A 15,675-nucleotide genomic window follows, 5' to 3' on the forward strand; every position below is an offset into this window, starting at 1 on the left:
ACAAAGATGGACTCAGGGTATTTTTTCCTTGTGAATAAGAAACAAGCTGTTAAGTACACAGTGGAGGTATGGCTCTGTCTGCGAGCTCAAAGCCTAGTGATTGATGGGACCCGATGTTTACTTGTCTCCTCTGTAACCTTGAGCAAAGTCACCGAAATCTGCAGCCTCTACATCAGGAGAATGGCACGCACATGCCAAGGGACGGGCCTGGGTGGCAGGTGTGGCTCCGTGGGAGGTGGCGTGCGAGGTCTCGCAAAGGGACTGGACCCAGAGGCCTGGGAAGTGGCGAGGTTCTCCCCAGGAGGGGAACGGTGTGGCCAGAGCAGCAGGAGGAAAGGCAGGCGTTTGTGTTCCGAGGAGAGGGGTGGAGGCTTGACAGTGAGAAAGAAGAACACACAGGAACCCACTGGTCACTGGTCCAGAGGAATGAGAGGTGTCTGAAGGGGCCCCTGGCTGTGCCCGCATCACTCAGCATCTGAGCCTCAGCCTAGGAGTGACCGTCGATGAATATCCTTAAATGCACTTTGTTTTTGTTCTAACGTGTGGCTGTGTCTGAAATGCCTGAGTGCACCTTAACTCCACAAATCCTCAAAATAACCCTGAGAAGTGTTAGTGACCTCAGTACATAGATAAAGAGTCAGACACTGACGGTCACAGTAGCCAGGCAACGTGCCCCAGATCACACAGAGGGTTCAAAGTCAGAGGAGATCTCAGATTCAAGTATTTGAGCTCTAAACCGAGTGATCTGTCTTGTCAGGGTCCAGTAGGACAGCCAGGCCATCCCAGCATGTCCCTGGGCGCTTATCTGAGCCCACACTCAGTGCGTGGCTGTCCACGCCTTCAAAGTTATCTTCCACTCATGTCCTCCTCACACCTTTGCTGATCAGAAGAAGATTTACGCTGTCACGATGACACCTCAAATATGCCTGGGCATAGAGTTGGGTTTTTTCAAAAATCTGCATGGACAAAAAGTTGAAATGCCAGCTTTCTGTGCCTGCTGGGGCTTTTACAGTACCTGGAGCGCTGGCGTTTTGTCATACCTGTTTCGTCTCTTTTTCTTTCCAGTCTGTGAAGAGCTTTTTAATACTCAGATCCCGAGCACTAGGCAGGAAGAGTCTAGTCATGTTTGGTGGTGGGAAGGACGACAGCTTGGAACTTCAGCTCCTCTCTCACTTTGGGAAGTCAGGCAAAAGTTAAAAAAAAAAAAAAAAAGATTAATTTGACAGCACAGAGTAAGAAAAATATTAGAAACTAGAAAAGGCCATTTTTTCCTATCAGGGCTCATTTCATTGTCTGTCCCGTTTCGCTGGGATATCTGCCAGTTGTTAGCAGAAGAGTAACGTTATCCATTTCTTAAAATCTCACTCTTGAGTATTATGGAGATAAATAGCTAAATGATGAAGAAATGACTTCCTTTCACGGCAGTCATTGAAGAGGGGCAGAATGACCTCACATGCAGATTGGCTGGATGACAGGAGAAAATTCACCCACGAGTGCAAAGCTCAGGATTCCTACAGGTGCTGTTTTAGGAAGAGAAGCCTCTTGCCTCGACACTAGAAAGGCGAGTCCTGTCCGCCTGTGAAAGTGAGGGACTGCATGTGGCGGTCCAGAGGTTTATTTGCAAGCCCCAGAGATTTTCCAGTTGCAAACTTACAAAGAAAAAAAAAAGTCTCTTCTCTGTTTTGCCTGCAGGACCGATGCAAGAGACCATCTACGACTTCTGGAGGATGGTGTGGCACGAGAGCACGGCGAGCATCATCATGGTGACCAACCTGGTGGAGGTGGGGAGGGTGAGTCAGCGCTCACGCGGGGCGTTTGGCCCCTGCTTCACTGGTGTGCGGAGTGAGGCGAGGGCAAGTTCTGGAGGCACTGTGTGCATCCAGACAACGTTAACCACTCAGTTCCTCCATCGCTTGCCACACTGGCTTATAGATTATCAGTAAACACAGCCTGAACTGCTTTCATTTGTTGCAACAGCAACAGGCAGGAGAGGCACTCAGGGTTTAGCAGCGGTTGTCAGCTGGCTGCACTGGGCACGCGGAAACCAGAAGCACCGCAAAGTGCGCGCTGGCAGTTGGGGGTCAGGACGCCGTGGGAGGTGCGGGAAAGTCCCCCGTGGGAGCCGCCCGCAGCCCTGGAGTCAGCCTGGGCTTAGAACTCCAGCATCTCCTCTCCTCAGACTTGACTTTCCTCGTCTCCTGACTTGCAAAGTGGAGACCACCCTCTGCCCCCCGGGTCTCGTATCCCTTCATCTGTGCTGTTAATAAGCTACTTTTATTCAACCAGGAAACTCTCACGTAGTTAAGATCTCAGTCCTAGCACGCGACAGGCGTATTTCCAACACGAAATTTTAAAATGAGAAGATACACAGGGTGCAACTGCTTGGTTGAATAGTGGAGCCAATTCCATGGTTCTGCTTGAGAACCGTGGCTTCTTAGAGAAGTCGATGTTCGGAGGTTTACCAGAGATTAGCCTTGAATTGAAATATTGGGGCAGAAACCATAAAGGAGATGTTATGTTAGGAGTCTCTGTTAGCCTCTGTTAGCCTTCAAAAGAGAAAGAAATCCTGCTGTTCACAACGCAGACCTGGAGGGCATCGCGTCCCATGAAATAAGCCGGTCGCAGGAGGACAGGCACGCGCAGTCCCACTCACAGGAGAGGCCTGGAGCGGTCGGGTTCATAGTAGCGGGAGGTTCAAGGGTGGTCGCCGGGGGGGAGGAGTGGGTGGGGGTGTGAAGTGGGCTCAGCGTGCGTAAAGTTTCAGCTACGCCAGGTTCTCTAGACCTGCTGCGCAAGTAGGGCCGCTGGCCAGCGATGTGGCGCCGTGCACTCGAGTTGTTACGAGGATAGAGCTCGTGTGAAGTGCTCTTACCGCACACGCACACGCTTGCACACGCACACGCTTGCACACGCACACACGCGCATACGCACACGCACACGCACACGCAAGCAGGAACCCGCGGCAGGTGTCGGGTGTTGTCTGCCTCCCTGGCGGTAGTGACCGGTGCCCAGGAGGTATGCGTGTGTTGAAACCCATCAAACTGTGCAGGTGCCGTCCTTTGTATGTCAGTTGTGCTTCAGTAAAGCTGTTTTAGAAACAGATTTTCTGAAGGTATCAGAAAGCACGAACTGGGAAGAAGAAAGACATTAAGAAGTGGGAGCTACTTTACTCACAATTCTAGCAAAAATGGCCAACTAACTTACCTGAAGACCATCCTCCTACAAACGTCTAGACATTTTCAGTAAAATATAGATGTGTATTTTAATGCATTTCATACAAAATGTACATGTATATGTAAACACATGTGTTTAAAATGTTGGAATATATGTGTATACATGCATGACTGGACATGATGCTGTACACCAGACGCTGACACATTGTAACTGACTGTACTTCAATTAAAAAAAGAAAAGTTTAGCTTAGCTCTCAAGGAAGTAAACCAGGAGAGACCAGAAAGAAGTGAGGGGGACAGACGACCAGAGGCGGGCGCGCCCAGCAGCTGCCCGTTGGAGGCCGGGCGCCGTGGTGCCTGTCAGTCTTGGGGAGAGGCTGGGAGGGCGTCAGGCTTGTGATCTTGGATCTTGGGTTTGAAAGCCCACCAAGAGCGGGAGGTAACATCTTGGGGAGATGCAATGCTGAGAATCTGAACTGAGACTGTCGGGTAAGACCCAAACCCTCCGAGGGTGGACGCTCAGAGGAAGGGTGAAAGGGGAGGGGCGGGGGGGGAGGGAAGCCAGCGGGCACCAGAGCAGGAAACAGCACGGAAGCAGATGGGTCTTCCCTTCGGATCCGGGTGAGAAAGCACTTCCACTGTCTGTTGGACATGGTACCTTCCTCTGGGACCCAGATTTCACTCCGAGTTACCTGCCTTGGAATAGCAAAATAGAAGGGCCAGGGCGTGGTGGTGTCTGTTTCTTCCATCTGGCACCGGGACCTGTCCCTTACAGGGTGGCCACCATTGACATTTTTGATGGGAACTATTCTTTTGGGCAAATAGCCACAGACTGTTCACTAACGGTGTGAAGTGAAGGAGAGAGGGAGGCCAGGTTCAGGTTTACCTGTAGATAGAAGCCCACAGGCTCCCAGAAACTCAGTAATTTTAGGTCTGGTAAGCTTATTTTAGAAAAAAAAATCCTTCCAAATCCTTGCCCCATTTGTGGGCATGCTGTCAGCTCTGGAGAGTCCCCTGTTACCATCTTCAGTTAGTCGTGCCCGTAGTGGCATCTGTCCTTGAAACGTCTGGTGTTATTGAGGGTGCTGACAGCAGGGCGCATTCCTTCCGGGAAACGGTCTAACCTTATTCCAGGCCATTTCCCGTGGCTAATCCGGCACATCTGCTGAGAGATGACATCCCTGTCTTCCATGCCTAGAAACAGCGACAACAAACCACAAAAGAAATGAAAACGACGTGGTTTCTCGGGGCAGCAACTGCCTACTTAACATGTCGACTGTGCACGGCGGGCCCTTCATGAATCAGGCATGAGCCCGGCGGACGCTGTTTGTTGACACAGACTTGCTGCTGATTCATTAAGTCGGAGCGGAGAGCCTCCCCGGGTTTTGCCCTGCAGCGCTCCGCATCAGGCCGGTGTAATTGCCGGGCTCAGGGCGCCGGGAGGCCTTGCGTTCGCAGCACCTGTGCGGGAGACTCAGCCGCCGCACTTCCCTCCAGCGGGGTCTGCTCTGCATCTGCCAGGGCCTGTCATTATCTGAGATGCCAAGTCGCCACCGTGTGTCCCTCCCGGCCAGTGTGTGGTGGGAAGGGACCTCGTCAGTTTTCCTGACGCCTGCTGACAGCTGCACACCTGGCAGGTGACATGCGCCGGGGTGTGTTGTGGCTGTTTTCCCTCTTTCACGACCCCACCCGAGGGGTGCCGAGCTCTTCCTCTGGTCACCTGTCTCCCAGACGCTCCCATTCACACTGTCTGCGTGCAGACTCAGAGCTCCGCGCGCTGTTGTACTGACCCACCTGCCGAACGTCTTAGGACCAAATCCGGGGGCTCCCTGAGGAGATTTTTGCACTGGTAATCTCAGCTAATGATTTCTAAGCATATTTAGTCAGTTTTATGAAGACCTCATTAGAATGTGACTGTTCATTAAAAATTCAAATGAGGTCTCATAGTCACAGAGGAGAATTATTGTCGCACTGCTCTGAAGAGCTCTGATAACAGGTGATGCAGGGTTTTGGAGCTAAGACAAGTAGGGACCAGAGATGTTAATAACCCCTGTCGATCTAAAGGATGCAAAGGAAATCACCGAAAGAAATGCTTTAAAGGCTGTCGTCTGCCCATAGAGGGTGACCTGCCGTTCCTTTCACAACGTCTGCCACGAACAGAGTAACAAAAGGGAAAAGTTAAAGACTCACATTGGATGTCAGAAGTAGCGATTAATTCACATGCAGGGAAGGTTTATCAAGATTCCAAGCACCCCTGTCACAGCCAGCAAAGAACATCTGCTTTTCTACAAAAGCCACCAGATCCAGGCTCAACCGAAGAGGCTGGAGAGAGTCAAGATTTCCCCTTTATAACATGTGGAAATGCTGTTTAATAGTAAAAATAACAGATAATGCCTAACAGTATAAAAAATAATCTTTATTACAAAAATCTTTGCAGCTGTTCCAAGACATCAAATTCGTACATGAACAAAAAGAGACAAATTCTTTTTGTGGACCTTGCAGAGGTGTTTCTGTCTTGAACGCTCACAGTCACCTTTCATCCGTCTTTTTTTTAATAAATTATATATTTAAGATTGACGTTAGTGGGGAGGGTGTAGCTTAGTGGTAGGGTGCATGCTTAGCATGCACGAGGTCATGGGTTCAATCCCCAGTACCTCTGCTAACGAAAAAACAGTAACAATAATAAATAAATATTACCTCCCATCCAAAAAAAATAAAACGCAAGAATAAAAAATTTCATGAATGTTTAAAAAAAAGAAGGCTGATACTTGGTGACCTGGGAACATGGACAGTGCCCCGAAGTCACAGTTGTGTGTGTGACACGGTCCTGCGGATGGATGCCAGTGAGGGTCACCACAGCTCTCAGATGACAGGGATGTGGCTGTGTTTCGCCTCCCTGATTAACGCCTTTGTGTGACGTTGGCATTTCAGCCCCATCCATTCTGTCCCTTTAGAAAGGGCAAAGTCACTTTTACTCGAATATCAGTGATGAATTGTAAACTGGGCTCCGAGGCCATTCTTCCCATGCGGTGAGTCATCTGGTGCTCTCTGATCAGCCGTCTCCAGTGTCACCAGGGTGGCAGGGCCTGCGGGATCGGCCCGCAGCAGCCTCTCGCCGCACCCACAGAGGCGCCTGTGTCTGTGGGGGTGCCCCCATCCCTGGTCGCCGCCGTCCAGCCCGGTCGCTGGCCTCCAACAGACACTCGTGCGCTTTGCCGTGATGGCCCGGCCCTGGACCGTCCTCATGTGCATCTGTGTCTGGGCTTCCTGTACGTACGCCCTTTTACTGGCCCGGGCGGGGCTCTCTGCTGTCTCTCCCTGCGGCCTCTGACTTTCCCTGCCACTGTCTCTGGGGTGCATGTAGGCGCTCACCTGCCTGAGTGCCGTGAGGCGCTTAAGAGGGCAGGGCTGACGGGAGCAGTGGGCAGGTGCCCTGGGGCAGGTGCTTCACAGGCCCAGTCACACTCGTAGCCGCCCGGGCAGCGTACATCTGTAATTTCTTGGCAGCATAGTTGGACGCAATATGGGATGGTCTCAAAGCCGCCACAGCCCTCCTCCTGTGTTCTGCTCACGTGAGCACCTGGAAACTGAGCTCCCCCTCCTTGCACTGCAGGTCCATCCTCTCCTCGAATAACTTGTCGAAAACTGTAACTGGTGCCCTGCCTGGAATGTAGGATTATTTTTCCTTTCTCTGCTTTCCAGATCTGCCAAGTTCATCTCCTGAGGCCTTGCTCTGCCTTCCCCTGAAGGCGTGCGGTTTCGCACTAAGGAAGCAGGAGAGTAAATGCCGGGGGTGTCAGAGGAGAAGAGGGCCCAGGAGGCAGAACAACCCCGAGAGCCAGGCTGTGGTCTGTATACAGCTTCTTTCCCAATAACCAAGTGACAAGACGTCCGTTTCTCTACACTAGAGATTTAATTAAGGGATTTAACTAGAGGAGAATTTAATCCAGGGGGTAACAGACCACCAGAATTCACTGCCTCAGAACTTTTCTTCTGAAAATCTTTGCCATAGGTTTACAACCCGAGCAGGATAGCGGTTTAGGGTTTAAGCAGCTGTCCCGTTTCTCTGGGACCAGGTTTCCCGCAGTGAGAACGTGGGACAGCTTTGGACTCTTCTCTGATGTAAAGCCCGACCGGAGACCCCCCCTCCACACCTGACGAGAAGGTGCAAATTTCTTCCTTGTCCTGTAGACCTCAGGATCAGGGAACATGGATTTGGGTAAGGTTATCTGAAAACACGGAGGTGCTGCTGGAGGTCGGATGTGGGCTGGTCACACGGTGCGCGTGGGAAGCGGAGACGAGCCGCTGCCGGGCTCTCACCGCATTGCCTGCTGGGAAGTTAAAAGAGGCAGAGCCTGAGAGAAAGGCTGGAGGGGACCCGTGACACGGAGCGGAGAGCACGGCCCGCACAAGGGAGTAAATAGGAGAAGTGAGGGAGGAGACGGATATTTCAAATCCCGACATCAGGTTCACATCTTCTAGCTTCGGACTGGCTGCTCTGAGATAGAAACAGGTCCCTTACCCCTTACAATTCTGGAAGACAGAGAAGTCTTTGCTCGAGAAAAGGATGGTACATTCATCAGCAGGGAAGAATCTCTCTTTTCTGACGTTGGGTAGAGAATCCAACATCGAGAGTGAACTTGTGGGAGTTTTAATCCACCACCTGGTTGAATCCCACAGTCAGGACTATTTATGTGATGTTCAGGCCACTGTATCCTTCAGAGTCTGCTCTGCTGAGCTGTGCCTGTGGGATTTCGGGGAGAGGACCGTGGAGCAGGTGAAGACGCTCGGACCCCGGGGCGGCTGGTACCTTTTGTAAGTTTCTTTCTCGATCTGTAGCCCCAGAGCCATTCACCTCCCCCGAAAGATTAGGTGGGAAAAGTGTGGGCCGCAGACTGCCTTAGAGGGGTTTAGCCCAGATGGGTGCTCCTGGAATTCAAGTTCATTGCCTTCCTGACAGACGCGGTCCTACGTCTGGTAGGGACCGTGAAGTGTGAGCCACCCGAAGCAGCACAGCGCCTGGCATTCTCTGCGGAGGGCGAGCCGCTCCTTAATAGCAGAGGTGCTGACGCGATGGTAAGACAGTGGCCGCTTGCAGTTAGTGGCGTCTCCTGTGCGGGCTGACGCCATGGGTCTTGAATTCATTGTCTGTGACGCAGACATCGTTGTTTCCCAAATAATCCACTGAAGCTTTCAGGGGTTAAATAACTGGTTCCAGGCATGCAGCTGGCACGGGTGAGCCCGTGGCGGGAACTGCAGAACCCCCCTCCCGACCTCCTGCTGAGCTGCAGGGCTTCTAAAGGGGCTCGTTCTAGAGCCATGAAGTGGGATCATTTCACACTCAGACTTGGAATAATTTTAATAGCCACAAGGTCTGCTATCCTCTTTTTCTGCACATAAGGATACCAAGGAGGGTATGAAGGACAGACACACGCGCTGAAAGCATCACTCATCCGTGTCCCTGATCAGAGACGGCGCCCTTCCTGCAGATGCGCCCGCTTGGCCGACTGCCGTTTGGCGGGCGGGGGCCTGAGGCAGAGCGCACAGGTCCGCTTCTGCGCTCTGTCTGGGCCCAAGGACGCCTTCTGCTAAGAAACTCACGATTAAAGAGGATGAAGGAGCTGAACGTTAGCCCTTCAACTGGGGGCCCCGTAGCACCACCTAATTCACACAGCGTAAAGGGGTGGAAGGCAGGGAAAAGAAAACGGCACGGTACAAGTCTTGCTTCGTCAAGGGGTTTTCGGCAGACTCTTTGTTTTTCTAGAACGAGCCATCCGAAGAGAGAGTGACCACAGTTCCACCGATAGCCGTGCTGGGGGCCAGCAGAGCGCGGCTCTGATGGAGAGACCCGGTAGCAGGAGCGAAGCTGCTGGCGGGAAGCACAGTGACCACGAAGGGCCCCAGCCGAGAGCAGCTGCCAGCGAGGTTTCCAAGAGAACAGATCTGTGGCAGCCAAATGTGTTTTTTAAATAGAGCTCTCAGAGCAATGAAAACGTGCACTCTTTTAAATGTCCTGAAAATACGGTGGCTTTGGTCCCAGGGTGATGAGGTGAGGTGGGTGCACGCCGGCCTTTCTCCTGGCTGGCCCGTGGCGCTGCGGCCTGAGACTGTGCCCGCTGGGCCTCAGTGTTCTCATACGTAAAGTGGGATCACAGCACTGATTTTTTTTTTTTTCCCAGGGAGGTTGTGAAGATGAAGTCAGACAATCTGTATAAAGCTTTGCATAAGTGCCTGGCTCCACCCTTCCAAACCCACCTCCTTTGGCCCTGGGCCTCCTTCGGGCCACATCCTTGAAGCCTGTTTCAAAACCCACACTAAATCAGGAACTTCCAGAGGTCCGGAGAGTGTGAATTTGGGACAGTCACTTCACACATGAACAAACCCCTCTTCCCCACCCTCAGGCTCCTGCCCAAAGTCCCCCTCACAAGGCTCCAGGTTTTCCACCTGGTCTTCCGACAGCATCTGCTAGTCAGTGGGCACACGATACTTACCGTCCGCACAGGGTCACCTCTGTGTTTTCATCAGCTGTAAAGAAACACGTGGCCTGAGCGCCATCGTGCAGCCCACCCGAGAAGAGTCTTGTTGCTTGTTCTCTCTCTGACCTCATGAGGATGGCAAGGGTCACACCCAGCTAGGTCACAGCACCAGCACTTCGGAGACACACGGGCACCCGGGCTGCTCGCCCCACCCAACTCAGCAGATCGGCCCACACTTTCAGCCAGTCCCTAAATTTAAAGTCCTCCTGCCAGTGGAGGGAGGTTTGCCACCACCGTTGAGGACAATAAAAAGTGTGTGCCATGTACTCTGGGGATTCTTCTGAAGGAAGATTTTCAGAACTCTCCTGAGCAATGGCAGCATTACTAGCATCTGTGTATATCCATATCTGTGTATAGCTATCGACTGATCGATCTAATCTGTCTGTCTGTCTGTCTATCCAGTTTACCTATCTTTCTGTCTCCTGGGGTACATTGAGGGGATCTCTCTATCTCTCTCTCTCTCTCTCTCTATCTCTCTATCCATCTATCTGGCTACCTGTCTGGCTATCTGGCTGTCTATCTAATCTACCAATCCGTCTATCTCCAGAGGCACAGCAGGGGGACGTTTCTTAGAGTGCTGTCTGTCTCATCTTGGAGAAGGACCCACGTTTTCTCCCATGGGCAGTCTCCCACGCAGCAGGGTAGCCAGTTAGCTCGGCAGCACTTTTGAGTTTATAAGGGTTTACGTCTACTGTCTTTCCGTGAGTCACACAACCGTTCAGGCCAGACCACACGGAGGCCACAGTCACTCCAATCCCAGAATGATCTGAGTGTGTGCTACCTCCCACTAATTTTGTGGGGGACACAGAACCCCCATTTTTAAAATCCATCATCTGAAGCTGGCAAGGCTGAGGCAGACGGGGAGACTTCAGGGCTCCCCATCACGGCTGCGGCCTCTGGGCTCAGGACGGCAGTGTCCAGGGTGCCCTGTCGTCACTCGGACGGCCCTGAACGCTGTAATGAGCAGAACCCACTCCCAGCATGGCCGGGGTACCAAGAGCAATGAGGAATGAGCTAAGAGTCTAACGCCAGGAGGAGGCGGATGTGTGAATAACCCCCCTGACTCGGTGTCGGGTGAGAGGCGGGGTGAGAGGCAGGCTGAGCCATGTGCTCTCTCCCTGGAGCCACACTGTCTGGGTTCAAAGCTTGGCCCCATTCATCTGCTGTGTGACCTCAGGCACCTTACTGAACCTCTTGGTGGCTCCATTTTTCAGTTGTAAATGGGAATAACAATAACGTTTTTAGAAGGATTAACTGAATTCTCGTTTGTCAAGCTCTTAGAACATGCTTGGCACCAGGAAATGAACAAAATGAAAACTGCCGCTGGAAGTCAGAAGGAAGAAGTTCAGTTCTAAAGGAAGAAAGTCAGAGCTTCACCAAGGGACTACGTCACAGATGAGACCAGCAAGAACAAGTGCACCTTCCGTGGGTGGATGGGCGGGGAGGGCACTCCGGACGGAAGAGGTTAGCGGAGGGCAGCTCTGGAAGCCTGAGTGGCCCCGAGTCCCTGTCCAGGGGGTGGGGAGGGGCTGGAGGATGGGGTTCTCCCAACAGCAAAGAAACAGTCCCTGTTTCAGGATCTCCAGCTGCTTCTGTCACTGTCCTGGTTGAACTTCCTTGGTGCTATGTTTTAAAAGAAGAGGAATAGTCCTTTGGTGGGAAGTGTGTGCTGGAGAAGACAGGAGAAGGCGGGAAATGGATTTCTGCAGGACCTGCATCTTTAAAGGGCACAGTTCCTTTGTCTGAGTCGATAGAACCACAGGAACCACCTGGGGCTCTCTGCCGCTGAGCCAGCTGCCTGCCCGCGGGGCGCTCCGGGCGGAGTACACACTGGATGCTGGGATGCGCATGTGTGCACGCAAGCGGGGCACCGGGAGCTGGGATCACCAGCTGATCACCCGCTACGACCATCAGGCACCTCTACCACCAGCTGTTGAGGAGCAGTGGCCGGCTGCCCTCAGAAGCAAGGTGGGGTGATCACTGTCATGGATAGCCCTGTGGCTTCTTAGAGCGGGTGAGCTCAGGGGCCAGGCCTTCTGCATCTCCCACGTTGCCAGCATGTGACCTCTCTGGCCTAATCACAGACCTGGAGAAGTTCTTGAAAACAATGCACGTGCAGGCGCGCGCGCACATGCGCACGCGCACACACACACTTTCTTCTAGGCAGAGGGGTAGCATTTTATTTTTAAGGACCACTGATGAAGGTTTTTGAACCTCTCTGAAAAACTCACATTTAATAACACAGCCCAATGGCATTAATGGGCAGGGGACTGGCTGGCACTCAGGAGGGCCTGGGGCTGAGTCTGATTCTTGCTGTCTGACCTTGTGCAAGTCACAGACCCGTTCTGGCCCTCGGTATCCTTATGTGCAGAAAAAGAGGACAGCAGACCTTGTGGCTATTAAAATTATTCCAAGTCTGAGTGTGAAATGATCCCAATTCTTGACTCTAGAATGAGCCCCTTTAGAAGCCCTGCAGCTCAGCAGGAGGTCGGGAGGGGGGTTCTGCAGTTCCGCCACGGGCTCACCCGTGCCAGCTGCATGCCTGGGGCCAGCCCTCACACCCTCACTCCTCCAGCATAGCTAAAGTCATCTCAAGGCTTTGGTATGTGTTCCCAAAATCAGACCCGCGAGACTAAAGGAAGTGTAATTCGCTTTGAGTTCCCTCCTCCAAAGAGCCCTGCGCTGGGGGCCAGTCCACAGCCTCTCCCTCGCCGCCACCTCACTCATCCCCTGGAGCAACTCCCTCTCGGTCCCTGGGTCTGCCTTTCGGTTCTTCCTCTCAGGACACAAGACGTGGGGGGATGAAGGAGAGGGAGGCCAGCCTGGCCCCTGCAGGCTCGCCCCTCAGGCCGCTCACTGGGGAGGCCACGCTTGTGAGAACCCCGTGATTCCAGGCAGCAGAATCCAAGTACACAAGGCTTACGTCTGGCCGTTATGATCTTGAAAAGGAGCGTTTGGAAGCTGTCTCTGCGGCTCCTCACAGCTCTGTGGGATGTGAATCTCCTCCCCAGAAGGCATGGCACTCACTTCTGTTGGGAGTTACCCAAACCTGCCTAGTGGGAGAGTGGACCTGCCGGCCGCTCTCCAGGCTCCTTAGTGCCTGGGACAGGTGGGCAGGACAGAGGGGCTGTGAAAGCACGGGAGTTCCCCTTTGTCTCAGCCTGCATTTCCCCAGCAGAGAGCTCGCAGGGTCCTCCGGGCTCGTCTGCGCTCTCTTCCTTCTCCTGAAACCCAGCTCACCTCTCCAGGCCTCTCCAGGACCTCTGACCTCTGTGGTCACCTCCAGTCCAGCTCACAAAACTGTCATCGTAATTAAAGTAAGAATTTCCACTTGGGGGCACTCACGACGAACCAGCCCCAGGGCAGATGTTTCCACCGTGTCGTATCAATCAGCCCAGTGCCTCCCAAACTCAGCTGCACTTTGGGGTTGAGTTGCCTGGGAACTGTGAGAAATACACGCCTCTGTCTCACCCAGAAATGATGGTTTAATTGGCCTGGCATGTGACCTGGGCTTTGGAAATTAATGCCCTCCCCCCACAAATGATTCTAATGTGCAAACTTGCAAACCTCTGACTTAATCTGAAAACCTTCTGATCTGAGGTAGAACAAAAACCACCCCCTCCACAGATGAAGAACCTGAGCTCTAGCAAACCGAGTGCCTTACCCAAGCTCACTGCATCCTAAAGGAGAGAGGCAGCCTCTGCAGTCAGGCTGTTGTCAGAATCCTTGCTTCCCGAAGTGTGGTCCACAGCCCAGCAGCATCACATGGGAGCTTGTCTGATATGCAACTTCTGGGATGTTCAGAGCTACTGAGTCAGAAACCTGGGAATGGGGCCAGGGCCTCCTGATGCCGGCTGAAGTTTGAGAACCACTGCTCTAGAGACGCCAGGAGGCCCCGAAGGCCACAGTAGCTGCAGCCAACCTGGGAGCCTGCGCCCCCGGGGGCCTCTGACTGTTGTGTGTCACGTCGTCTGGGCTGCTGTCTGAAAGTGACCCACCTGAAGAGTTTTTTTCAGGCTGTTAGAAATCCGGGAGTTGTTCCGCTTTCTGTACGGTTTCATGTTTGTGAATTTCAAAGCCAGCGAGGATGGCCCACTGGTGGCAGAGACCGATGGCGCACCCCTGCCGCCCTGCATGGGGACGGGCAGGCAGCAGCCTCAGCCGCGGGGTGCCCGATTGATGGCCCGATAGAACCGCGGAGACACCTGGTAATTAGACGAACCTGATGTGGGCTGAGGGCTACTGCCTTCCGTGAGGAGGTTGTGCGAGGACCTGTGCGTAGCACCGGGATGGAGGAGGTGGCCAAGCCTGGCACACGGTCAGAGGCAGGGAGCGTCTGGTCTGTGGTTCCTGGCAGGCCTGGGAAGGTGCGTCCAGAAAGAAGCCTATCTTCCTCTGGCTTCTTTTTTTGAAAAGCAAAATAATAATTTGACACAAGTCCAAGCAGTTAAAAAGATGCTAAAAGGAGTCCAATGTTGAAAGGCTTTTAGTAGACTGAAAACAGATGTGACAGGCCATTTCAGGATATTCTGGGAGATGAGGTGGGAGGGCAGGATGTGAAGCGGCTCATCTGCCTCTTCTGGGCCCGCCCAGCCAGGTGCCTCTGCTCGGAGAAGTCTGCCCATAAACACGCTCTGGCAGGAGGCTTCCTTTCTAATGACTGCTCCGCCGGAGCCCGGGGTGGCAGTTTGGGGCAGGCCATGCTTCTCTACCTGGTTTCGCTCATGGGGCTTAGAGCGTGGCTGGCCCTGAGTGACTCCCGGTCCCCGTGGCCGCTTCCTGCTTCTGACGCCAGGGGGCGTCTGGCTCCATCCAGCTTTCGAGGGGAGGGGGTACCCCTCTGGGTCTGGATTCCTAGGGAACCCAGGTCGCCCAAGGGACTTGGAAGAACAGTCCCCAGGAGAAGCTCTAAGCATTTGGTACATTGCAGAGGCTTTTTCCCTGGCCCCAAGGCTTTGAAGCCCCCTCACCCATAATTACTGAAAATTCAGAGAGTAGAGGGGCAGGTAAAGACGCTAAAACAGAAGCACAGGTGACCAAACAGTGTGTCCCACAACAACCGTATTTTATTAGACTGGATATACCTAATTGACATAGGTTGCAGGTGTGTGCTTTGTTCTTTGTAATTTTCAGAGAAATACGTGGATTTTTGAATTATGTATTGATTCCATGGAGAACTGTTTAATTTTAAAAGTTCACATGTTACTCTCTGTGGTTTTGTATCTCTCCACTACCGTCTGCACGCATGGGTGAAGTCACAAGAGGATAGGAGCAAGTCCCCCCAGAGAGAGGAGACTTGGGTGTGGGCCGCAGAAGTGTCATGGTTAATTGCCACTGTGACAGTAATTAGACGTTCTGTGAGTGAAACCAGGGTTGCTGTCAAGTTAGACGTCACAGACGTGCATGATCTGCTCAGACTCACCCTCCATCCAGGAACAGAACGGGGGAGATGATAGGTCTCTCTTATTCTGGACTATTTCAGATATGGCACAGGTATCCATGATGTATATCTTTGAAATATTGTGGATAAGTCATAATACATGTAAGTATTTTTACTGTAAAAAGTCACGGATAATTTTCCCACGAGGGGAAAAAAAAAGGTTCCCAGAGGAGACTAAATATGTAATGAGGGCGGGACCGTCTCCCGCTCGCAACGTGCCCGGCTCTCACCTTGCCGAGTAAAGGTGGCAAGGCCCGTCTAGGAGCGCGTGGACTGGCTGCCAGAGAGCCTCATAAGGAGGCGCTGGGGTGCTGCTCCGGCACATTAGTGGGCCAAGGTATTTGGCGTTCCGGAAACAGTCGCCTCCGTCCACATTTCCTTTTGTAGATTTTCCCGGCAGGGGTTGTCCTTCCTGTGCTGATCCTGTGATCGTCCTTGGGAAATTCAGTTCTGCATGTACCTGTTGCATACTTACCATGTATGGTACACGCGCCGGATTTACTGGGTTTGCAGAAATAAGCAATGC

The 15,675-nt window shown here is 52.8% G+C and overlaps 1 protein-coding gene across 3 annotated transcripts in view; it reads left to right on the forward strand.

The window, feature by feature from the left end:
* PTPRM (protein tyrosine phosphatase receptor type M) overlaps positions 1-15,675 on the forward strand; it is a 605,094-nt gene that overhangs the window by 559,468 nt on the left and 29,951 nt on the right. For all 3 annotated transcript variants that reach the window (XM_031439160.2, XM_064481603.1, XM_031439166.2), the window contains one exon: positions 1,693-1,790. In XM_031439160.2, the coding sequence (XP_031295020.2) occupies positions 1,693-1,790 (98 nt within the window). The remainder of the gene's footprint in view (positions 1-1,692; positions 1,791-15,675) is intronic.

This window comes from Camelus dromedarius, chromosome 32 (assembly GCF_036321535.1).
Source record: "Camelus dromedarius isolate mCamDro1 chromosome 32, mCamDro1.pat, whole genome shotgun sequence".
NCBI classification, from domain to species: Eukaryota; Metazoa; Chordata; class Mammalia; order Artiodactyla; family Camelidae; genus Camelus; species Camelus dromedarius.